General features: G+C 37.8%; 1 protein-coding gene across 4 annotated transcripts in view; it reads left to right on the top strand.

Moving 5' to 3' along the window:
* The window catches only part of RXFP1 (relaxin family peptide receptor 1), a 100,792-nt gene that overhangs the window by 14,242 nt on the left and 60,173 nt on the right, over positions 1-26,377 (top strand). For all 4 annotated transcript variants that reach the window (XM_082727789.1, XM_082727790.1, XM_082727791.1 and 1 more), the window contains exon 2: positions 17,426-17,563. In XM_082727789.1, coding sequence (XP_082583915.1) covers positions 17,426-17,563 — 138 coding nt within the window. The remainder of the gene's footprint in view (positions 1-17,425; positions 17,564-26,377) is intronic.

Raw genomic sequence — 26,377 nt, forward strand, 5'->3', positions numbered from 1 at the left:
ATATTACTAAAGTAACTAGAATCAGTTACATTATTGAAGTTCTGGTTGAAGATAAATACTTGCAGGTATTGTCTAATTAAATCCACACATGAATCCCGGAGGGTAAATGTGTGCTCATCTCTCCACATGAGGGACATGTGTGCCCACACAGGGGACTGACGCAGATTGAGGAATTTGCTAAGATCACTGGCTCCTAAGTGCTTAATTTAGAATTTGAACTCAGATATATCTGACACCCAAGTTTTAGTTCTTTCCACTCCTCATATAAACACCCAAATCATGAGACATAATTATTCCATATTGTCTCTCATTTTATAAAACAAACATTTTTATTCCCAATGATAGAAGAGCAAACTGATCAAGCAAGTTGAACGCAGTTAGGATCCACCACTGACTGTCTCCTAGGGAAAAGGAGAAGTCACTGGCAGGCACAGATAGAGTGTGGGCAAAGCCACAGAGGCAGGAAAGGGTATGGTATGTACAGGAAATGATGAGAAGTTGGAATAGTTTAAGAATAGTGCAGAAGCAAACGCTTGCAGATAAAGTTACAAACGATCATTAGAACCAGATTATAAAGTCTTTGTAAGCCGCTCTCAAGAATGGACTCTGGACTATAGTACATAAGAGATTGTAGCAGAAGTTATGCACAAAATGCTATAGTGAGATAGATTGTTTTGGAAGTTACTCTGGCAACTTACCAAAAATGATCTAGAATGTGAAACACTGAAAACAATCCCTAAAAGAAGTGTCCACAGCACTCGAGTCACTAGAGAGGCAGAGGCTATGACCAAGTCAAGTCTGCTGCTGGTGTTTACATTGTTTTCATAGAACCTTAATATATTTTTAATATATTTTCTCCCTGACTTGTACCTATAAAATACACAAAATATGTGTGGAAAACAAGACAAAGTTTTTGTCTACTACGCTGATTATAATATGACTGGCTTTTTTTGACATTGTACTCCACAAATATCCAATAATTATCCCTACTTCTAGCTCCCAAAAAAGTCTTTTGATCCACTCTATGCCTGTATTTACATGTTTCCTATTTTTCTTGTGTTATTTTCTCACTGTTTTCTTTAAGAGCATAAAGTTTTTGGATCCAAATTAAAAATAAGGCAAAAGACAAAACACAATAGAAAACATTGTAAGAAACATACATGCAATAATGGACAATGTGTTTATTTGAACCCAATGGAAAGTACTATCTAGAAGTACAATCTCTACTCCTTAATGAATAAGTAACTTTGTCACACAAAGCTGTTACTAAGAAAGTGTCAGTAAACAAACTTAAGGGATTTTACTCAGAACTCACAATACACAGTAACCTCACAGTAGCGGTCCATTTAAATAATGTAAAATATAGCATTCACAGCGCCAAGGCATATCTGTAAGATATAATTTTATTCTTTGTTTTAATATATTTGTGTTTTAATGAGTAACACTACACATGATAAGTTTGAAGCACAAGGGTACAATTCATTATTTTATTTCTTAGAGTTTCCTTGATGAAGGTCACAGTAAGAATAGGGTGAACTGGTGCTGAAAGTTTAGGGCACGTTACTGATCAGGCATCAGAGATGCCCTCAACCCTCAGCACATTTCTAGTCTCCCTAAAAACTGTATATCCATGGTCATGCTATTTAGAAAAATAGCTTGCCCAGGACCTTTTCAAAATAAGAGTATATTTTATTATTCCTGCAAGCATCGAGCTAAAGGAGATGGAGTGAATTAGCCAGTTAGCTTAGTTGGTTAGATCGTGGTGATAAAAGGGATACACAGCTTCTTTTGCAGATATTGTAAACATTATATAAAAACCATTGCTAACAGCTTCTGTGACTAGAGATGTTATAATCAGTAGTCACAGAAAACTAAAAAATAATTTCTATATATTTATGAAAAAACAAAAGATTCACTTTCAGTTGGACAAACCTTTCCACTGGATAAATTACTCTCTGGTATAAATTAAATGCATATTTGGAAACTACATTAACTCTTGAAAATGACATAGTCAGAAAACCGCATACATTCTGGAGTTGGAATATGTGCGTACTATATAGGGTTTACAGTGGTGAGCTGAAGGAATGCCACACATCGAGAACGCACAAAGTTTTCTTTACGGTTTTCCTAAGAGTAAGTTCCATGCCAATTTGTCAATCTAGGAACACTTAGCTTTTGGATTTCTGTTCACTTGATTAATACAGATTTATATTCTAGATTCAAAATTTAAAATCCAACCTCTCTTTAGGATTTTTACCATCATTTGATGACAGATTACAGCTGTGATAAATGCAGTATTATTTCACCACTAGCTATACCAAAGAGCTAGTCAAATTTCAAACATTTCTCCTTGCAGCTCTTTCTTCCCTTAATTTTCTGTTCCTTTCACCCTTTCTTCCCCTTGCCCATACACACACACACACACACACACATCAGTCTAGTCTTTCTATAGATAGAAATTGTGGTCCCTATAGTTGCTATGAGTCTGGTAAAAGAGGTAATGTCCTTTGAAGAAACAAAGATTTAGTGGCTATACAAGGATCAGGCCCAGGATGTGTTTGGGACATTTACAGAAATAGGGTCCTAACTAGCTAAAGCCAGAGTCTGGAAAAAGAGCCACAGACATCTTTATAGTACCACAACTTTAAAATACTATTCTAAATGTTTCAAATACATGGACAATTATTCATTCTCCCTTTCCTTTGACTAATTTTTTTTAGTTCCTACAATAACCAATACAAGCATCAGAAATCAATGGCGTACAAAACAAAAAAGATGCCTTGCCTATGGGAATTTACATTCTAGGGATGATATTCAAATAGTGAAAAGAGGGCCTTTGGTGGCTCAGTGGGCTAAGCATCTGCTTTTGGCTCAGGTCATGATCCCAGGGTCCTGGGAACAGGTCCCCACATTGGGCTCCCTGCTCAGCGGGGAGTCTGCTTCTCCCTCTGCTCCGCCCCCTTGCTCATGCCCTCCCGCTCTCTCTCTCTATCTCCTTTGCTCTGTGCATGTGCAGAAATAAATAAATAAATCTATTTTTTTTTAGATAAACTAATAAATAAAATGTCCCTGATAGTATAAGTGTTGTGAAGAAGAGGAAGGGGGAAAAAACAGTGTAATAAGGTAGTCACTAGCAAAGAAGGTAAAGAGACTTGAGTTAGAGTGATCCCAGTTCCTGCAAGGCACGGATATTTATGCTGAAACCTGAGCTACGAGCAATAGTCAGGAAAGACCCGGGGAAGAACAATCCAGGCATCCAGGTGGATAGAACAGCTAACTCAAAGACTCTAAAGTAGGAACAAACAGCCCATCGAGAGGACAGTTAATATGGCTAAAATTAATTGAAGCAGGAAAAGTGTAAAGAAACTAAATCAGTAAATAAGAGTGGCTCACTCATGTAAGGTCAAAAGAGGAGGGTAAAAAGTTTGGATTTTTATCCAATGGGGTGACATTATCAGTTTTGAAAGAGGGTATTTTTGTGATCTGATTTCTTTTTGAAAGATCCCTCTGGGTAATATACGGAGAACAGGTTAAAGAAAAGCAGGAAGTCTAGGTGAGAGACAACTTCAGCTAAGGAAAGACCGTGGCAGACCCTATAAGGGGAAGAAAGAAGCTGAGATCAGGATACATGGGCATATTCAGGATAGCAGTGAAGAGAAAGTCACCAGTCCTTGCTAAAGGATCATAAAGGGAGGTGAGGGACACAGAGAAAGAGAATCCTTTATCCCTAAAATATGAGAGGAGGCAAAAGGAATTAAAAGAGTCAAAGATAGCTGAGGAAATTTTCTTTTCAAGGAAAGAAGAATATGTAGGAAAATTGCCATGTGAAGTATAGATTCTCTGTTTAGTCATTCAATTCTGGAGGCATGATGCTTTCCCTTACCTGCCACAGATGAGCATCCAACCCATTTATCAGTCTAATGAGCTGGTACAGTTGGGCACATCAGCAGGCAGCCACTCAGAGGGAGCCCAGCTGGCAACAGCCATACTAGAGTATGACCAAGGAAGAGAAGACAAATCCTTTCTCACTATCTAACCTGGTGACCTGAATTAGTAACCATCTCCCAGTAGAGGCTTCAGCTTAATTTGAGATGGCAGCCTGGACAGAAATAGGCAATCAGGCAGTCAACAACACAAACAGATACCCACAGAGAGCCACCTCATTAGAAACCAATTGTGAAAGGTTTGAGGGTGGGGTGCCCTACAAAAGATTAAGGAGAGTATTAACTAATTCCTGATAGACATCAATAAGAAAAGAAAGATATAAACAATATCTACTTGTTATCAGGAGGTCTTAGCATCAAAGTGGGGTACATGTGACTCTTAGCATCTCGACCAATATTGTAAGCCTATAATGCTTACACTTTCATGGATCCATGATTGATTGGATGGAAGAGATTCTATTAAATATATTCTAAGCACAGTTGCTTGTTACAATAGAAACAATCTGGAAACTAAAAACAATGGACTTAGAAAGAAGGGAAATTTGCACATAGTACACGTGACTTCTGTGAAAAGCAGTGAAGAACAATTTCACCTCCATTAGCTTCATTTAATCATGCCAAAAAACCTGGGAGGGAGACATTACGTATACCTGTGTTCTAGAAGAGGAAACTGAGAAGTTACAAAACCTGCACCAAATTCACAATGGCACAACTAGGAACTTCCAAGAATAACTCCCCCCAACCCAGCAGCAGCCACACTTAGCCTGGGCTGAGAACACACAGTGCCCGTGAGGGGAGCAAGCCTTGAGGACTGCCGTTGTCTGAGGTTGAGACAATTCTAAGGAAAGGCACAAGCAGGAAAATAGTCAGATTTAAATAAGCCTCTTTGATTTTGCTAAATAGTAAGTAGCTATATGGAAAAGCATTAAAATTAAGTCCATGACGGATGTTATTAACAAAATAGCCACCATGGGAATTCTAAAAAGGAAGCAGTGGTTACTCGACCCAGCCTGCAGACATGCAGTCAGTCAACAGTCAGTGGTGCCTGGAATAGCCCTGCAATGATATTCAGAGTCTTGCCTTTTATATTTTTCCCTCGGAGGTAATAGCCCCACTGTGTACCTTGAGACATCTATGTCATACCCAAATAAACCCTGTCCAACTCCCATCATATGTACATATGCCTTTGAAATTGTCCTTTGGGTTAAAGATGGGAGAGAAACTAGACTCGGAGTCATAAACACACAGATGATACAGAATGACAAATCTTATAAACAATATGTCTGGCATTTAAAGTTGTTTATGTCTCACAGCCATAATTCTCAGAAAACCTAAAGCATACATACATAGCTCTCTCTCTCTCTCTCTCTTTTTCTCTTTTTCTCTCTTTCTATCTCTCTCTCTCTCTCTCTCACACACACACACACACACACACACACACATATGGTGTCCAGGTAATTTCATATAATTGTGTGTGTATGTGCTCAAATACCAGCCAGAAGGAAGGTTAGATATTCTTCAAATAACAAACATTTTTAAGTCTGGGAACTTGACAAAGCTTTTAAGCTATAGTAATTTTAAAAGACTAAGATATTGGGGTGCCTGGGTGGCTCAGTGGGTTAAAGCCTCTGCCTTCAGCTCAGGTCATGATCTCAGGGTCCTGGGATCGAGCCCCACATCGAGCTCTTTGCTCAGCAGGGAGCCTGCTTCCTCCTCTCCCTCTCTCTGTCTGCCTCTCTGCCTACTTGTGATCTCTGTCTGTCAAATAAATAAAATCTAAAAAAAAAAAAAAAAAGACTAAGATATTTACCAAACTATTTCAAATTTTGGAAAAATTTTAAACCTATATAAAGATGACAAAAGCAGTAAATGAACACCCCTATACCTTTCACCTGGATTCACCCATTATTAACATTGTCTCACACTTGCTTTCTATCTCTTATCAAACATACAAATTTACACATGTTTTTCTTGCTAAATGATTTTAGAGTAATTTGCAGACATCATGATCCTTCTGTTCTACTAAATAACTTAGGCTGTATCTCCTAAGAATTATGTTCTCTTATCCCCCAAGCAATGATGACATTCAGAAAAATCTAACACTGATAAAATCAGACTATCTAACATAAAGCCCATATTCATATTTCAACAATAATCTTATGACCTTTATAAAAAAAATTATTTTTTTTTTAATCCAGGCTCCAATCCAGCATCACACCTTGCATTCAACAGCCACAGCTCTGTCTTTAATCTGAAGACAATGACGTGAGTTTTGAAGAACGTTGTTCTGTAGAACATTCCTTAGTTTGGACTTGTCTGACTCAAGGGTGTGCTTTTATAAATATCTAAAATAATACCTTTCTTTTTTTTTTTTTTTTTTTTTTTTTCAAAATAAGCTATCACAGAAATATACCAGAGGAAAGCTATGTGCTATGCTTAGGGGCTCATTTCCTGTTAAAATGTCTCCTCATATTGCATCATTTTGTCTTTAAAATAGGGCTTGCAGAACTCCGTTTCCATATCTCACTTGTTCTTTTCATTGTTCTCCGCCAATTTTCAAACAAAAACATCACACTTACCTATCCTGACTGACTTTCAAAGTCATTTCCTTTTTTTTTATTTTAAGATTTTATTTATGTGACAGAGATAGAGAAAAAACATGAGCAGGGTATAGGGAGAAGCAGGATCCCTGCTGAACAGGGAGCCCAAGGCAAGGCTGTATCCCAGGAACCCAGGATATTGATCCCAGGACCCCTGAGATCATGATCTGAGCCAAAGGCAGATGCTTAACTGACTGAGCCACCCCGGCTCAAAGTTACTTCTGGAGCCTTAACCTAAGCCTACACTTTGCCTTCATCTGTTGGCAATGATTTTCATTTTCCTAGGTTCCCTTACCTAGAGATGCACTCATAGTTCTCATGCTCCCCTCCAGGGTAGGGAGTCTACATCACTATTTTCATCAATCCCCTCTGCATCAGAAATGCATTTGAGTTGCCCCAAAGGGAAAGATCAAGCAACAATGGCTTAAATAAATAAGGGTTTATTTTTCTCACATGAACACTATCAAAAGTAAGTGGCTGCTGACACTGGATCAGCTGTTTGGCCATACCATTAGAATCCCAAGCTCTTTCTTTCACTCCACCATCTTTTGTGCATTGGTTATTATGTTAAACGGTTATTTCCTAAGGCATGCCAAGATGGCTACCGTAGCATGAGACATTAAGTCCATGCTCAAAGATGACATGAAACGCCATCTCTCCCCTTTAATCAAGAAGGCAATAGATTTTCCAGAAATTCTGCCAAGAAGACTTCTACTTCTCAGATCTCATTGGTAGGAATTTGGTCACATAGCCTGCCTAACGGCCAAGGTAGCAGGGAATGCAGGAAATAGGAGTACCATTATTGTTGAGTCCTGCCATCTAATTTTCCAGTACTGAATATATTGTCACCACTGGGGAAAAAAAAAAAAATGGGGAGGGAGGATTCCAATATGAAAGGGAAGGGGGAGATAGATAATGAGTAGACAACTAGAAATTCCTCTATCTCCTCCCAATCACTGTTTAACTGGATCCATTCTTTACTTCTCAATTTCATTCTATATTTCTTCTTAATTTGTTGTCATTTATCTTCTCTTCCTAGTACTTCCCCTTGAAAAATGAATTTTCAAACATTTTTGTTAGCATTTTATTTTCCACTCAGAATCAAATAATATTCCAACAGCTGGTACTGTCTTCTCTCTCAACATGTAGGGAAACCTGAAATCCAGCAAGAGGAAGTGATTTGTCCACATTTGCCCATCAATTTGGAGACATACCCAAGAATAAAACATAACTCCACTGAACATCAGAACTGACATTAGATGGTGCATATTTGTCCACTTCGTTCTGTTTGGTTCCTCTTGCCTATATCTTGGCCACTTAAATATAAAATTCTCCACAAGGATTCATCAATTCAGTTGTTTATTTCTGGAAACTTCTCTAAGAGGAAAGATCATGAGAATTGTGTTTCCCTTTTTCTTTTTAATTTTTTATTTACTCTCTAAATATGAAGAAAGGAGAAACCAGGGTAAGAAGTCATTGTGTTCATTGGTAATCATTGTGCCACATGAACCATGAGTTTGAATTTATAAAACTGCCATCTCCAACACACCTGCCAAGAAACAATAGGAAAATGTCTACTTAGATGCATTATGTTCAAATTTGACCTTGTGGGGAAATATCCACGATAACAAAAACATAAAACACCCTGATGAAGTAGTCTCTCTTCCTTGTACTGGAAAGATTTCAAAAAGAAACAGATCGCCCAGAATAGAAGTCAAAGAGGAAGTCAGTCAGAAGGGATAATTGACCTTGATCATGAAGGGTAAGGTTTAGAAAAAGAAGATATATAGGGATGCTGTCATAAGCCACAAAAAGGAAGGCTGAAATATAAATGACTTTTCCAGGGGTTCACAAGCAGGTCAATACAGGGGATGCGTTGAGGCACCGTGTTAAGAATACATGCTCTGAAGGGAGTCAGACCTGAGTCTGCATCCGTTCTGCCACTTACCCCTCCTTTGATCCCACACAACTTACTCCTCTATGCCTTACCTTCTAAACTGCAAGGTCATGGTAATATTAGTAATTACTTCATGGGATTGTCATGAGGATAAAATGAAGCAAGACATACGAAATGCTTAGCTTTGTGCCTCATACAGTGTAAGTGCTCAGAAGCATGAAAGAAAGAACTGCAGATCGGAGAGAAAGTAATGGATTCTTAGGTTTAAAAAACTAAATTATGACGAGTTGTGACCTCTTTGACTATAAGGCTAAAAGTGTAATCAAAAGGAAACCACTAAAAATTTATTACCTGGACATGATATAATACAGACTGGAATCTGTTGAGACAGTAGGCATGGAAATACGGTGCTGAATGAAAGAGCTATTAAGAAATACAACTGCCCTTGATTTAGGGTCTCTATTTCTTGGCTGCTTCACTAGAGTAATCAATAAAACTGACTGCTGTCCTACCAGTGGGTAGGAATAAAATGTGCTGGTTGGATAGTCAAGACAACAGTTTTGTCATGATTTGAGAAATATGCTAGAAATGCATAACTAGAGAACTCAGAAACCTTGGCTGCTCTTAGTGTTGGGAAATATGTGCATCCATTCAATAAATTCTTTCTGAATACTTATTATGACAGAGTACTAAGCCCTAAGAAATGTTTATAATGACATCTCACCCAGCTGAAAATCACTTATGCTGGAACCTCAAAAAATGTTCATTCTTAAAAACCATTTAAAAAAACAAAAGAAGAGGAAGGAAATCTTGTCCTTTTTAGGCCCTTGTTCTATCTTTTTGCGTCTTCTTCGATTTCCTTCATAAGTGTTCTGTAGCCTCCGGTGGGAGGGGCTTCGGTCCACTGCTGGATCCTTCACACAGGAGACCACACCACGCATGCTTTGTTCCTGGTTCTCCATCTCGTCGTATCTCTTGGGGAGGCATCTGCTCCCCAACGCTGTCCTGCAGTCTGCTTCACATGGGTCAGTCTGCGTCTTTCTCCTTTCCCTCATGAAACCTCTCCCAGTCGACTGGCTCATTCCTGGCAACTTCTGCCTGCTCTGGGGAGTGCTGTAAATTTCAGGATGCCCTTCCAGTCCAGTCCAGGACTTCATAAAATAAGATAGTGTGAAAAGGAGCCCTCCGGTCTCTATCCTGAAACACATCTCCGTTTTATTTTACTGAGGCTAACCCATGTGGTGGGGGGTGAAAAAAAAATCATAGAAGTTTGTGATCTCTTTACTCACCCAGGGCATAATTTCCTACTATTTTTTGATCTTCCCTCCAGATTATTTGGTCCCAGCCCAAGGGAATGGAGGTTCCATCCAATCCATTCCCTCCTGTCTTCTGATGAATCCTTATATCTTTGGGAGGCAAGAAAATTACCTCATCATATGCTAAATCTGTCAAGGTTCTACCAGAGAAAAAGAAGCAATAGGATATATACTTTTTTATTTTTATATATTTCTCTCTCTTTCTATATATATATGTGTGTGTGTGTGTGTGTGTACACATATACATACACACATACATACATAAGGTGATTTTCATGTTCATATTATTTACATATATGCTCATATATATGTATGTGTATATGCATATACATGTATAGATTGATAGATATAGAGTGATTTATTGGATTGGCTTACTCAGTTGTGGGCTCTGTCTGGTCAAGTCTAAAATTCACCAGGCTAGAAACTTTTGGGAAGGAACTGACACTGTGGTCCACAGGTGGAATTTCTTCTTCCTCAGAGAAACTCAATTTCTGCTCTTAAAGTCTTCAACTGATTGGATGAGACCCACCCACATTATCAAGGATAATTTCCTTTACTTATAGTAATTGTAGATGTTAATTCCATTTACAAAATGCCTTCACAGTAATGCCTAGATTAGTACGGAATGAAAAACTGGGTACTACAGCCTAGCCAAGTTAACACATAAAACTAACCATCACATATGCATTCTCAATCTGTGGTTTATGTATAAATTTGATGTTCTAAATTCTCCACACTAATCAGCCTTTGGAAAGTAAAGAAAAAGAAGTGTCTCTCCTCAAAATTCTGGCTCTTGCAGGGGTACCTGTGTGGCTCAGTCAGTTGAGCACCCCAGTCTTGGTTTTGGCTAGGTCACGATCTCAGGGTCATGGGATCAAGCCCCAAGACCAGCTCCGCACTTAACACTGAGTCTGCCTGAAATTATTTCTCTCCCTTTTCTTCTGTCCCTCTTGCCATGATCTCTTTCTCTTGCAAATAAGTAAATAAATGTTAAAAAAGAATTGTTGCCTCTTGCAGTGGAAATCCAGGCTTTCAATAATAATGTTTCATCTAAAACTTTATAAGTTAATTCCAGTAGGAATGTATTTCTTAGTTCTCAGCAATGAATATCACTGAAATAAGTGAAGAGCCCATGCAACAAAAAAATTTCAGGAAAGGAAGAAACCTCAACTATTTTTTTCAAACTTTATCCCACCAAGCTCTAAGACCCCACAAATAAACTAAGACTCTCTTTTCTTTCTCCAAATTTTTATTTAAATTCTACTTAGTTAACATATAGTGAAATATTAGTTTCAGGTATAGAATTTAGAGATTCATCACTTACATACATTGCCCGGTGCTCATCATAACAAGCCCTGCTTAGTTTCCATCACCCATTTGGCACATCCTCCTCCAAGGCCCCCCACCTTTCTTTGGCAACCATTAGTTTGTTCTCTACAGTTAGGAGTCTGTTTCTTGGTTTGCCTCTCTTTTTTTTCCCCTATATACATTTTTTTCTGTTTCTTAAATTCTACATGAGTGAAATCATATGGTATTTTTCTTTCTCTGACTTATTTTGCTGAACATAATAATACTCCCTAGCTCCATCCACATTGTTGTAAATGGCAAGATTTCACTCTTTTATATGGCTGAGTAATAGTCCATTGTGTATATATACCACTTCTTCTTTATCCATTCATCAGTCGATTGACATTTGGGCTCTTTCCATAATTTGGCTATTGTTGATAATGCTTCTATAAACATCAGGGTGCATGTACCTCTTTGAATCAATATTTTTGTATCCTTTGGGTAAATACCTATTGGTGCAATTGCTAGATCCTAGGTTACTTCTGTTTTTAACTTTTTGAGGAAACTTCATACTGTTTTCCAGAGTGGCTGCAGCAGTTTGCATTCCCACCAGCAGTGCGAGAAGTTTCCCCTTTCTCTGCATGCTCACCAACACCCATCATTTCCTGTGTTGCTAATTTTAGCTGTTCTGACAGTTGTGAGGTGATATCTCATTGTAGTTTTGAGTTGTATTTCCCTAATAATTAGTGATGTTCGGCATCTTTTCATGTGTCTGCTGGCCATCTTAATGTCCTCTTTGGTAAAATGTCTATTCATGTCTTCTGCCGTTTTTTAATTGGATTATTTGGTTTTTGGGTGTTGAGTTTGAGAAGTTCTTTATATATTTTGGATATTAAAACTTTATCAGATATGTCATTTGCATAACGTTCTCCCATTCTATAGGTCACCATTACATTTTGTTGATATTTTTTCTTTTGCTATGCTGAAGTCTGTCCATCTCCAGTTAATTCAATTCACCACATATTATTCAGTTCCAATGGTTCACATTTGCTTTTGTTTCTCTTGCCTCAGGAGACATAACTAGTAAGAAGTTGCTATGTAAACCAAAATTTTTGAAAATAAAATGAAATTTATTGGAAAGATATTAAAGACATGAGCTTAATAAAAATATAATATATTTTGCTTAGTTTTTCTAGGTTCTTTTATCTTGGTTTTTATGAGAAGTTATTTTTTTTAATTTTTTATTTTTTATAAACATATAATATATTTTTATCCCCAGGGGTACAGGTCTGTGAATCGCCAAGTTTACACACCTTACAGCACTTACCATAGCACATACCCTTCCCAATGTCCATAACCCCACCCCCCTTCTTCCAACACCCCTCCCCCCAGCAACCCTCAGTTTGTTTTGTGAAATTAAGAGTCACTTATGGTCTGTCTCCCTCCCAATCCCATCTTGTTTCATTTATTCTTCTAATACCTATGGGAAGTTATTTTTAACGGTATGTTCTTAGGTTCTCCTAGGCTAATGATACAGAGAGGATATGAGTGAAATAGAGCATGAACTATTAAACTGGTAAGAATGAGTAGATAATGCTAATGAAAATTCTGTCCATCTCCAGTTAATTCAATTCACCACATATTATTCAGGTCTCATTCATTTATTCATTCATTCATTCATTCAAAGTATTGGTTGCCATCTTATACTACCATGCTCAGCACAAGAAATATGACCACGATTTGAAACAAGTCTCCCCGCTCCCAGAATGCTAACAGAAGAGACATACATGGACAAGGATTACAATATAGTGCAACAGGAGGCTGTTGAAATGGGATAGGTACAAGACGCTGAGAAAACAGAGAAATATATAATCCAGCCTGGAGAACAAATAGAAGCTTTCAGAGGAAGGTGATATGTGAATCCTAAAGAAAATATAGGATATTGGCAAGTAAATAAGGAAAACACACTGCCTACTTTTTTAAAGATTTTATTTATTTATTTGACAGAGAGAGAAACAGCAAGAGAGGGAACACAAGCAAAGGGAGTGGGAGAAGGAGAAGCAGGTTTCTCACTGGGCAAGGAGCCTAGTGTGAGTCTCAATCCCAGTACTCTGGGATCAAGACCTGAGCTGAAGGCAGACACTTAACGACTGATCTACTGGCACTCCAACACACTGCCTATTTACTGCCATTTTCTTGGTAGGAAACAGCAATGTGCATGACACATTTGGGGACTGCAAACAGTCTGTCCTTGGGTCAGCTTTGTGTGAGGCCTTAAGTCAGACTGGAATCAGGATAGGCAGCGATAAATCATAATTCTTTGTTGTTGTCGTCGGAAGAATGGTGTGTTTGTTTTAGTTGGGAAAACGGTATTTTATTTTTTATTCAAGTATGATTAACATTATATGTTTATTACTTCAGGTGTTCAAAATAATGATTCAATAATTCTATATATTACTCAGTGCTCATCATGACAAGTGTAATCTTTTTTTTTTTTTTTTTAAGAGAGAGAGCACACATTCATGGCAGGGTGGCGGGGGAGAGTGGGAAGAAGGAGCAGAAGAAGAGGGAGAAAAAGAATCCCAAGCAGGGTCCACACCCAGCACAGAGCCTAGGCGCAGGGTGCAATCTCACAACCAAGAGATCATGACCTGAGCCAAAATCAAGAGTCAGACACTAAACTGACTGAGCCATCCAGGCGCCCCACAAAATTGTTTTCTTAATCCCTGCCACCTAGAGAAAGGTGTAATTCTTGGGAAACAAAATTTAATTTATCTGGAGCAGTGTAAGTTATGAGAAAGTCATAATAAAATTTTAAAATGAGAAACTGGGCAGGGGCGCCTGGGTGGCTTAGTTGGTTAGGTGATTGCCTTCAGCTCAGGTCATGATCCTGAAGTCCCCAGATTGAGTTCAGCATCCGGCTCCCAGATCTGCAGGGAGTCTTCTTCTTCCGCTGACCTTCTCCCCTCTCATACTCTCTCTCTCTCTCAAATAAATAAAATAAAAAATCTTTAAAAATAAAATAAAATAAAATAAAATGAGAAACTGGGCAGAGGCAATATCTTTGAGAGCTGTTGAGCACCTGGATTTTGTCAGGACAAATTATTTGGGGGGGAGGGCTATTTTTTTCAACTTTATTGAGGTATAGATTAAAATTTTTTTCTGTGTATACACAATGCACATATTTCAAACTCTCAAATTTGAGGTCCAAAATGTCCTTTTAAATAATACCTTCTTTTAAACATCTGTTTCATTATTCATAGATTCATGGAACTAGTTCAAGAGGCCTGAAAATGTTTTGTGGCTGATTTTCTTTTTACTTTTGGCAGAATATACTTAAGTCATCTATCCAGTTTTTCGGAACCTTCAGAGACCGTCTTAGTAACCCAATCCATTGTTTAATAATCCTTGTAGTTAAGAAATTATTCCTTCTAACTACTATGAAAGTCCTTCCAGGCATTAGTGAACATAATAAGGTACAGCCACTTTCCCAATTGTCAAAATAACATCAATCCAAAGATACAACAGCTGCACTGGTCCCTCTGGCAATGTCCATCTACTTCTAAAATCTCTTAAAATCAACTGGAAAGTCTCCACTAGAAGACGAACAGCCACTGAGTATTAATCAAGTAATCGATTGCCTGTTCTGCAAGTGAGCTCATGTATTAGTAGTCTGCAAGCATGGAGTGCTTTCCCATTGATTTTTCAACAATGCTGAGTCCTGGGTTTCTCAACCTGGGCACTACTGACATTAGGACAGATAAATCTTTGTTTGGGGGAGACTTCCTGCACATTGTGAGATATTTACCAGCATCCCTGGACTTTATTAGATGCCAACAGCAGCCTCCCCCAAGTCATGATGATAAAAAATAAAAATTTGATCCATTTGATCCCTAGGGTACAGTAAACAAATCATTCTTGATTGAGAACCACTGACCCCATGCTACCTTGTTTCAAAAGGTCTAAAGAGAGCTAACTACTATTACAAATGAGATGTTTGATCTATGGCTAAGAAACCAAATTTTCACACATTTGAATTGACTGTGAATAACTTCAGAATATTTTTATTATTAAAGGAGTACTCACTTTATGGGGCGCCTGGGTGGCTCAGTGGGTTAAGCCTCTGCCTTCTGCTCAGGTCATGATCCTAGGGTCCTGGAATCAAGCCCTGCATCAGGCTATCTGCTCCGCAGGGAGCCTGCTTCCCCCTCTCTCTCTGCCTGCCTCTCTGCCTACTTGTGATCTCTGTCTGTCAAATAAATAAATAAAATCTTTTAAAAATATATATTTAAAAAAGGAGTTCTCATTTTAAAAAAACAAGTCCAAATTTTCTTGAAGATGTAAACTGCAAAGTAAAATCTCCTGTTTATCATGCAATTATTGGTCCCATTTCCCAAAGATGACCACTGTTGATAGTTTGCTGTGAATACATCAGCATTTAATAAACACAAATATTATATAGCCTTTATTTTATATAAATAAGATCAAACTATACAGACTATTGTTCAACATACACATGTGAATATATAGTTCTAAAATTGCCCCATGTATTGAACAATCCTCTGCTATGACTTATATTTTTGTTTTGTCTTCAAATATCTTAAATAGTTGTTGGCAGTCATCATTTAAGATAGAAATTATTTTTTTTAAATAAATGGACTTGGGGCATCTGGGTGGCTCTGTTGGTTAAGCACCTGCTTTCAGCTCAGGTCATGATCTCAGGGTCCAAAATAGCAGCATGAAATCACAGGCAGGTATGTCTAGTTAAAACATCTTCAAACAGTAACTGTGGCTCAAGGCTGACAATTCATCAAAGAATTTTTCTGAAACCCTTGATTTTTATTTTTTTTAAGCAAGCTATATATCCAATGTGGGGCTCGAACCCATGAACCCTAGATCAAAATTCTCATGCTCTACCAAATGATCCAACCAGGTGTCCCTGAAACCCTTGGATTTTAATTTTTTTTCTAAAGAAATTAATAGAATATCAAAAGTCAGTATCAACACAGATTAACCTTATTTTATATATACTTGAAGTCTCTGAAGTGTGTGGTGTTCTACCAGTGACATTCCGTGGTTTACAATCCTTTGACTTCATTTAAATCAATATGTTGAAAAAATATTGATAATTTTAAAATGACTTCACATGTGAGAAAACTATTTACAACATAGCTCATTATTACATAGATTTAACTATTTTCTCCTTCAAATGATATGCTCTGAAACAACTAAGTACAGTCAAAACCTAAGTACAGTCAAATTTCTTCTCTATAAAAAAGTCACTTGTCATTATTAAAATGTTCTGCTGCACTTACAAAGAAAATACACACCTTTATTCTTTTCATGTCTTGATGACAGATTACAAATACTTTTTTTTAAAAAAGTAAATGTTATTGACAGTTCAAACTATTCTGTTCTTATTTCTCATAATTGACAGTATTCTAGAAAGTTCCAAGCATGTACAAACTTGATAAGAATAATAAGCAACAGAATTATATTTGGAGTCTCCAATAATCTTTAAAGTTTATATAAATCAGAGGTTTTAAAGTGGTATAGTTAACTTATATCCACAGAAAACCCACATATGGATGTTTATAGCAACTTCATTCATAATTGTCAAAATTTGGAAGCAATCAAGACGTCCTTCCGTGGGTACATTCAGACAAAGGAATATTATTCAGTACTAAAGAGACATAGAGGACCTTAAATGCAAATTACTAAAGTCATAGAAGTCATAGGAAGACATAAAAAGTCATAATAGAGGACCCTTGAGTGCATGTTACTAAGTGAAAAAAGCCCATACAGAAAGGGCAGGAAACTCATTTCATTCAATGAGGTTTGCGCAAAATCTTGCACAGAACCTCACATGTAGGAATTATCTAATCCTTGAGTGAGCAGGCTCATGTACTTTCCTGATGTTCTCTATGACTTCTTCCCCTAGTATCAAACCAATCTTGATTCTGGGTAAGAACTTAATAAATTCCTAATTTTTTAAATGACTGGCTGGGGGATTTTTGAAAAAGAAGAAGGGAATTGAATAAACCTGTAAAATATGACAGACATTTCATGGAAAAAGGATTGAGGTGGGCGAAGGAAGAAGAGGAGGGTGGGGCTGGGGGTGGACATTCCACTTGGCACACAGCGTGAGAAATGAGAAAAGGCAAAGAAAGGAGAATCCTGGCATCTTCTGCGGACATGGGAAAGAACGTCCCAATAGCATGGAGGTTCTTGGAAAATAGTTGGGGTCAGGCTAGTAAGCAATGTGGGGCTCCCCTATAGAGGGCTGTACCTGCCAGAATGAGACGACAAGTTTTAGGATACCGGAGGAAACCGCTCTTTTACATGTTTTTGTATTAACCTTCTCTCCTCGTTCCTCGTCAGTGGTTCCCGGGAGTGGGCAGGATGTCAAGTGCTCCCTCGGCTATTTCCCCTGTGGGAATATCACCAAGTGCCTGCCTCAGCTGCTTCATTGCAACGGTGTGGACGACTGTGGCAACCAGGCGGATGAGGACAACTGCGGTGAGTGAAGCGCCCATTGTCACCACAGGACCCTGGGCTGAAGCACCGAAGGTGAAGTCGCTGAGACATCTCCTAAGGAGGAAAGAGAAGGGGAAAGAGAAAACTAAATCGAATTACAAAATAGGTGTCACTTAATGAAATCTTCCCTTTCTTTTACTAGCTTAAAATATCCATTCTTTTCCATGTAGTAGTAGTCTCACAGCCAGAATTTCAGGAAAGTGGTGAGTGTGCACAATGGTTAGGGTCTTTAACCTGCAAACTGGTCCAGTTAGCGTCTTCCCGGCAGAAGCGTGTAGAAACTGAGAATACGGGCTCTGGAGCCAGACTTCGGGCTTGAACCCGGGTACAAGAACCAATGATACGATACAGTCTTGAGAATGTTTTTTAGCCTCTGTTTGCCTCTGTTTCCTCGTGTTAGAAAAGGGTTTGGAAACTGATCCTACACCAAGAGAATTTGGGAAGATTATATAGGAGGGATTGGAAGAAAGCAGGCATACAGCAGGTGCTAATTAAGTATTCACAGCTATTGCCCTTTGTTATCTTTTGTTTACCACGGTTCTGAAGGACAAACGAGACCTCCTTGAAAAGAACAAACCATAAGTCCAGTTTGCTTATTATTTAACCAACAATCATATTTATAATCTCATAAGACCAAAAAGTAGGGCTTCTGGCCTGCTAGAATATCTGGAAAACTTGGCTTTCGGTAAGAATTTTGTTCAAATTTCTGAACCCTCAAAAACACAAATTAATAAAAGAACTTCGGTTGGCTGGATTTGATTCACCAGGAAAATGAACTTTGATTAATAATGTAAAATAATGAGATTTCTCACTCATGGAGAAATAAGGTGCTGTTTTTGGAGGATAAAGACATGCATAATAATTTTAAGTGCTGCATAAATAATACACTGAAGAGACCTTGATGTTTTCACTCCCACAAGTAGTAGAGACTTTTTAAGGCACCACTTTGAAGGACTTAAACTTCTCACTTTGGAACATTGTCTCTAGGTAGTGGAGGTTAACTTAAAACACACTTTCTGAACTGGTGAGCTTAAGCTAAAATTGCCCTTGATTTCGGTGACTATACATATGTTTTCTTTTTTGAAAATATATTTTTAAACACATAAATATAAAATATATATAAATATATATTATATATAAGAATATTAATATAAAATATATATGGTATATATTTTAATATATAATATAAAATACATATCCTATCTTGTTAAAATACGTGAATACTGAAAAATTTTAAGAAAAATAAAAAAGAAGTGTTCTGCCCATTGCCAGACACTTTCCTCTCAAGCTTGGAGCAGTTCAGATAGAGAGAGTGGATTAAGAGCTTGCCACCAATGGAAATGTTGGTAGGAAGCAGGAAAGAACTTGGAGGGACAGCAAATTCACCACCAAAAGTAGTTTCTCAGTGAAATAAAGCTTGGGAGCTCTTGCTTTAGTGTCAAATTTAAAGAAACCAAGTAACAAAAGTAACAATCCTCAGAGTAATAATACTTAGTTACTCAAGTTTTTCAGGATTTACCATCCAGCAAATTCAGATCGAGGCACTAGGACACTGGAGTGTGGAGATCAGGTTCGGGAAATCTAGGTTTCATTTCTCCATACGAAGAGTGTGAAAAGGGCTGTTTTCATCTCTGTAAAATGAGAATGATAAAAGTATCTGTGTCCACCCAGTCTTAGAAAGATTCAGTGAGATCTTGTCTATGGGATGCTCAGCCCAGTCCTTGACACATTATCAGCATTCAGTAAATGTTAAGTTGTGTATCAGCGAGCTGTTATTACATACTTAGTGACATAAGAAGTAATCATTTATTTAGCTGGCCCTTCTGTGGGTCAACAACCCAAGCTGCGCGCAGAGGCGATTAGCCCCGCAGTTCTCAGCTCAGTTGGATTTTCTGTTGCATCTGCGGTTATCTGTGGATCAGCTTTGTTGTCATTCCTGGGACCTCGGCTGAGATAACCAAAGTGACTCAGCTCCAGAGTAGTTCTCCCGCAGGCTAAGCCAAGCTTGTTCTCGGGATAGAGACATGGCACCCAGCAGTGAACTGGAAGCATACAAGCACTCCCGACACCTAGTTTCGAAAATGGCACACTCGCCCCCACGTCCATGCCAAAGCCAGTCACAAGGTCAGCCCCGTTTCAAGGGGTGAAATGGACGCCTCCCCCTGCTGAGAAGAGCTGCAAAGTCACGCTGTCAAGGTCTTGGGCAGAAGGAGGGCAGCAACTTCTGCAAATTCTACTACACGTGTTATTATCATTGCCCCCCACCCCCACACCGCAAGCACTGGTACTAACTCTCAGCGACTCAGAAGCCCCACCTGATGACTTTAGGAAGCCTGTTAGTTAAACAATTTAAGTATTTCTAGGAATAACCATGGTTTGTCTACTTACTTATTAAAACAGCAGCTCATATTTGAAGGAATGATATTTGCTTTTGTAGTTTTATGTTTATATAAGTGGATGTGTGTGTGTGCATGTGTGGGTGGGGGGGTGTGCATACCTCCTATTGATTATGGGATATTCAGGAGGTGGATGAGATTTCCCACATCTCCTGAAAATGTAATTATAGTTTATTTGCATGGGGGGGGGGGTGTTAACTGTGTAGATTTGTATATTTGCATCTCAATTATGTTAGTTATCCTGATTAATTATCCTGGTGAATTTTTAATAGAGAGAATATAACAGGGAAAATATTAAGGCCTATTTCTTTATACATAGAATTTGAATTCTGATGACAAGATTGGGCTTAACGCTTACGAAAACAATATAAATCAGAGCAAAAATCTGGTTGGAGACATATCTATGCATCATGATTTCTTCTTTTTCCACTTCTTTGAATTTTTCTTCCTCCCAGTGTTTTTTCAACTCTGAGGATGTGAGGGCCATGCTCTCTCCTTCCATCTCATCATTGCCATGTCTCCCCACTTCTATTCTGCCCCTGGAACTGTCTCCATCCTTTTTTTCACTCTCTCTCAACTTCCTTTTCTATTTCATGTTCCTCTTTTCCTCTATTCTTTTCTATCTCAAACCAAGTCATCACAATATTCATAAATTAGGCTTTAATTATCATTTAGCTCACTTCATTGAGTTTATAAACTGGTTGTTAAAAAGATTTTAATATCTCGGGGCGCCTGGGTGGCTCAGTGGATTAAGCCGCTGCCTTCAGCTCAGGTCATGATCTCAGGGTCCTGGGATTGAGTCCCGCATCGGGCTCTCTGCTCAGCAGGGAGCCTGCTTCCCTCTCTCTCTCTGCCTGCCTCTCCATCTACTTGTGATTTCTCTCTGTCAAATAAATACATAAAATCTTAAAAAAAAAGATTTTAATATCTTTACCTCCAAAATATAAACCCCAAGCAGATGCTTTTATTCTTTTTTTAAGATTTTATTTATTTATTTGATGCAGAGAGAGAGAGCAAGTAGGGGAAGGCAGGGGAGAAGCAGGTTCCCCACTGAGCAGAGAGTCTGATATGGGACTTGATCCCAGGACCCTAGGATCATAACTTGAGCTGAAGGCAGCTGCTTAATCAACTGAGCCACCCAGATGTTTTGCTTTTAATTTCTATATAGTACTCAATAGTTACCTGCTATCCGTACTGCACCTTTGGGCTTTGTATCCCAGGATAGTGGCTTAGATTTTATGGTCAGTAGACTCTGACGTTCAAGAAAATCTTCAGAGGGTTCTGTGAATTCCCTGGAAACTATAAAATGCTGTATGTTTGTGCACATATAGATTTTCAATGAAAACAGTGTCCATAACATCAGCTTTGCAAAAGGTTTTAGTTTTTAAAAAGCAAAAAAGATTCCTAATCCCTGCCATTGACTAAAACAGATTCTCCCCCAAAACTATTTAATCCTGAGTGGGATTCAATTTCCCCCAATTAGCACTCCAAATTCACTCACGTAAAATTATTGTATTGTCAGTAGTTTACAAAAATAATCTCAACAACAATAACGAATATTCTTTACCTTCTTTGATTTCTCTTTAAATAGAAATAGAAGGGCACCTGGGTGGCTCAGTGGGTTAGAGCCCCTGCCTTTGGCTCAGGTCATGATCCCAGGGTCCTGGGATCAAGCCCCGCATCAGGCTCTCTGCTCCTCTGCTTTCCCATCTCTCTCTGCCTGCCTTTCTGCCCACTTGTGATCTCTGTCTGTCAAATAAATAAATAAAATCTTTTTAAAAATAAATAAAAAGTAAAAAAATAAATAGAAACATAATTGCTAGAAGATTCTCAACCAGGCATCAGAAATTTCATGCTCAGATCCTAGAAGTGCCTCTTTCTATCTGTTGTTACCTGGGCATATCTTTTTTTGGCTCCGTCCCATTTTCCTTATTTGTGAAATCAGAATAATGTAAATTTGTTGTCAAAAGTAAGTGAATTGCATATATATATGCAATTCATTTACTTTATTTATATGTGTGTGTGTGTGTGTGTGTAAATGAATTTACAGACCAATTTCCTGCAGTTCAGATTATTGATCTCTATATTCAGTAGTTACTCTGGAGTTCACATCTTTTTAATTCAATCCCAGGAATTGTTTATATTTGATTAGACTTCAAAACAGGGAAATACTGGTCTGTGTGTATGAAGGGAAGTGTGAAGCAAGTTAAGTCAAAATAGTATAAACAATCTGTTCTGAAAGTTTTGCTAATTTGTTGTCTTAAGGACCTCTGACATGACCAGGGAATTCATTCATAAAAATAAAATATTCAGGTCACAGATGAAATAAGTCAAGTTCTAGCTATAGGTGTATATAAAGACCTTAATCTTGGCATATGAAAATGAACAGCATTTTGTTTAATCAAAAATACTAATTACCAAAAATACAAGTGACATTTGAAAAGAAATTAATATTAAAATTTTTTTATTAGCCCCAAAAGAATGTGCTATTTTAAAACCTCCTTTATTCACCATTGGCAACATTTGAAAACCCTTAAGTCCAGTTTTGGAAATACGGGTGAAATCATAATCTCTTCTTATGGAAACATATCTATGTAACAAATGCTATGTTAAACTATTCCCGATATTATTTCAGAAATATATCTCTCTGGAAATTCATCTAGACCAGCAGATCTCCCAGTGTTGTTCTGGACCAAACCCCTCAGCATTAGCCATGAAGTTGTTAGGAATGTAAGTTCTCAGACCCAAGCGCAGCCTGATTGAATAAGAAACTCTGCCAGTGGCTCAACAATGTTTCTGCAAGTTCTTCAAGTCATTCCGATGCACACTAACCACATTTTGAGAACTACTGGCCTCCGCCCAAGTGAGCAGAAAATAAGAATGCATGTGAAATAGTAGCATCAGTAGAAATAAACTAGAATCAAGGTTTCCATACACTATGCCAGCGTGCTCATTTGCTAACAAACAAAAATCATTATTACCAAATGTGTTCATTTCCATAAGAAACTCTAACACTGTTTTTTGTTGCAGTCATCTAGAAATACCAAAAAAAGGGGCACCTGGGTGGCTCAATGGGTTAAGCCTCTGCCTTCGGCCCAGGTCATGATCTCAGGGTTTTGGGATAGAGCACCGCATCAGGCTCTCTGCTCAGGGGAGAACCTGTTTCCCCCCTCTCTCCACCTGATGCTCTGCCTGCTTGTGATCTCTCTCTCTCTCTGTCAAATAAATAAATAAAATATTAAAAAAAAAAAATTGAACTCTGGTCAAAACCTCAACAATGGTCAGCTGACACATTGTTGCTGTCCATGAGTGAGTAGGCTGAAACATCCCACGAAAGGTAACAAAATTTTACCACCACCTTTAGGACTCTGGTGATAAAAATGATGAAATGCAGTTATTTCTTTTGCATCTTATTACTGAATTCCTTTCACCAGCCATGGGTTTTTTATTTTTCTTCTCATTTTATAGTATGTATATTCCCCTGGCTGTTAGTTTTTAAGATATTCATGCTTATATTCTGTTTAATGCTAATTAAATCAAGTCAGAAAGTTGGTTTTCAGAATATGTAAAACTCGTGCATATTTGAATAAACAGCATTAAGTATATTTATGATCACATAAAATACAGTATCTTAACATATAAGTAAAAGAAAAATCCACAGCTAAAATTATTTTCAGGGGGATCATTTACGACTTAACAGTACATTGCCAAATAAAAAATTTTCTTGTAATGGAAGGGGGTGACTTTTCCTTAATTAGATCTTTTAAAATATATCCAAAAATATGCCTCTAAACTACTTAACATTGACACCAATGATAATTATTAAAGAGGAAAAGTAAGTCCAATCAAAATAGTAGTAATAAAATTTAGCAGTTACCAAAAAAAAAAAGGCACCACTAAATAAATTTAACTGATTCCCCATATATTGAGCTGGAATATGAACTAAATATATTTAGGAAAAAAAATAAAACATTTGTATTATCACAGGCATTTTAAAGAAGCACTCTGATTTGACTATTGAATTCCCAGTTTTCTTTTAAAAAATAATTTCTTGATAATGGAATAACTTACTAAATACAAAAATAAAATTAAATGTCTCAGTATAAAAAGTATAACACATCTACTCAGTGAACATTTTTCATGGACACAGTGTGAACAAAAGCAATAGATTTAAAATTTTCCATTGGATTCACAAAAATCCCTTTCTTTCTAAAATATTTGGGCAATACAAAATTTTTTTAATATTTTATTTTTATTTATAACAGAGAGAGATAGCAAGGGAAAAAACACAAGCACAGGGGTGCTAGAGAGGGAAAAGCAGGCTCCCCACCAAGCCGGGAGCCCTATGTGGAAACAGATCCCAGGACCCCGGGATCATGACCTGAGCCAAAGGCAGCTGCTTAATAACCAAGCCAACCAAGCGCCAGCAGCCCCCCCCCCTTTTCATCTGTCTCTTGTTTGATATATCTTTCAAAGAAATATTTACTATTTTTTAGAGCTCCTGGACACAGGGAACAAAACATTTGTCATATATTTATAAAAATCAATTGTACCATTTTTATAATAACTTTGAGCCTGACTGATAAACTTCAACATGGAAATTAATAATTTTTTCCCTGAGTTATACCATTTGATATAATTCTCATACAATTTTCATATGCTTTTGTGTTGTATCACTAAACCATTTTTCTTCTTAGAACCGTCACAGATGCAATCAAACAGGCTAGAGAACAGAAAAATTTTTTTTAAAAAAGTCTTAAAGAATCATTAGAGCAGTATTTGTTGCAAGAATAACAAACCAAAAAAAGGGGGACCTTTCACTTTTTCAGCTAAAACTCTCAGATACTTGGGAGAATACATCTGGGTAAACACTGAAGGAACTGGATTACAAAAAGGTGAGGACCCTCACTGAGAAATCATTTATGTCCATTTTAAGTGGAGTGCTAACTCAGTAGTAAAAATTAAATATTAAAGTAGAATAAAATTCTCAGATACTATAGCATTTGTTCACTACCTCTACATTCTTATTTAAAAAGCACTCTGCATTTCCAGATTAGAAAGTTGCTTGCCTTCCTTCTTTTGTATTATAAGCAGATGGTCATACAAAGAGGACTCCCCACTGAAGTTATGTCCACCCACCTCATCCCCCTGTCGGGGCCCCGTTGAATTACTCTACCATAAAGACCCGAGGTCTGATGTCGCCCCTCTGTAGACTCCTTCTTTGACCATTCCTCACTTTAGCAGAGGACAAGGATGTCTACAGGAAAAATGGTGAAGACGTTTGCTATTCTGTTTCCATGTTAGTATTCCTATAATCCACAGGGGAAATAGAAATCTCTTCTAATACATTTTGAGTGTTATAGTAGGCTAGTAACTACTAAAAATGTATGTCTACCTACAACCTCAGAATGTGACCCTATTAGGAAATAAGGTCTTTGCGGACATAAGGAAGGTAAAGAGTTTCTGGTTTCCTCCAGCTTCTGCTGCCTGGGGAAAAGTAAGGGCAAGAGGACCCTTCCATTCTCTCCCTCTCTGGCCCAGGTATCCTGGGCAGATGAGGAACAGCAAACCCCACCCTTCTTTTTTTTTGTTTTTCCAAATCTCAACCCTCAAATATAGGCCTTTGAAAATTGAATGCTTAGAATTTGACTCCTTTCGTTATCTGAAAACTTCTGCTTGCCCTTTCCCCAAGGTAATGAAAGTGGAAAATTTTAGCTGCCTGCCGTAGGAAAAAGGACAGAGAATGCAAAAAATTCAAGGGAAGGAAAACTTTGTTAATACCCTAAAATATTTTCCTGTCACTGGCTTGGTGCTTCCTAACCTATGAGAATTAGATATACAGTAATTTATTTATGAGTGTGATGGTGATGACATATATTTTTAAAACTTTAAAAAGATTTTAAGAATGTTTAAAGTGTATTCAAGGACTCCTTTAATTTTTAATTGGGCCTGAATTGAAAATTCTGGAACATCAAATATTCCTTCATTTCCTAAATACAGGTCTTCATCCAGTTGTCAAAATGATGGCAACGCCAAGCATGTAGAACTTAGCTCATTTTAGAATATTCATTTAAAGTTGGTGGCTAACCTTTTTTAAGGTTAAAAATGCAAGAGAAAAAATGACATGGGTCATGAGTATGTGTTAATACATAACCATGCATTGTATGTTCAAGAATACCTGGTTTTCGGGGCACCTGGGTGGCTCAGTGGGTTAAGCCGCTGCCTTCGGCTCAGGTCATGATCTCGGGGTCCTGTGATCGAGTCCCACGTTGGACTCTCTGCTCAGCGGGGAGCCTGCTTCCTTCTCTCTCTCTCTCTCTCTCTCTGCCTGCCGCTCTGCCTACTTGTGATCTGTCAAGTGGATGAATAAAATCTTTAAAAAAAAAAAAAAAAAAAAGAA

This window comes from Mustela nivalis (genome assembly GCF_964662115.1).
Source record: "Mustela nivalis genome assembly, chromosome: 4".
Lineage (NCBI taxonomy): Eukaryota > Metazoa > Chordata > Mammalia > Carnivora > Mustelidae > Mustela > Mustela nivalis.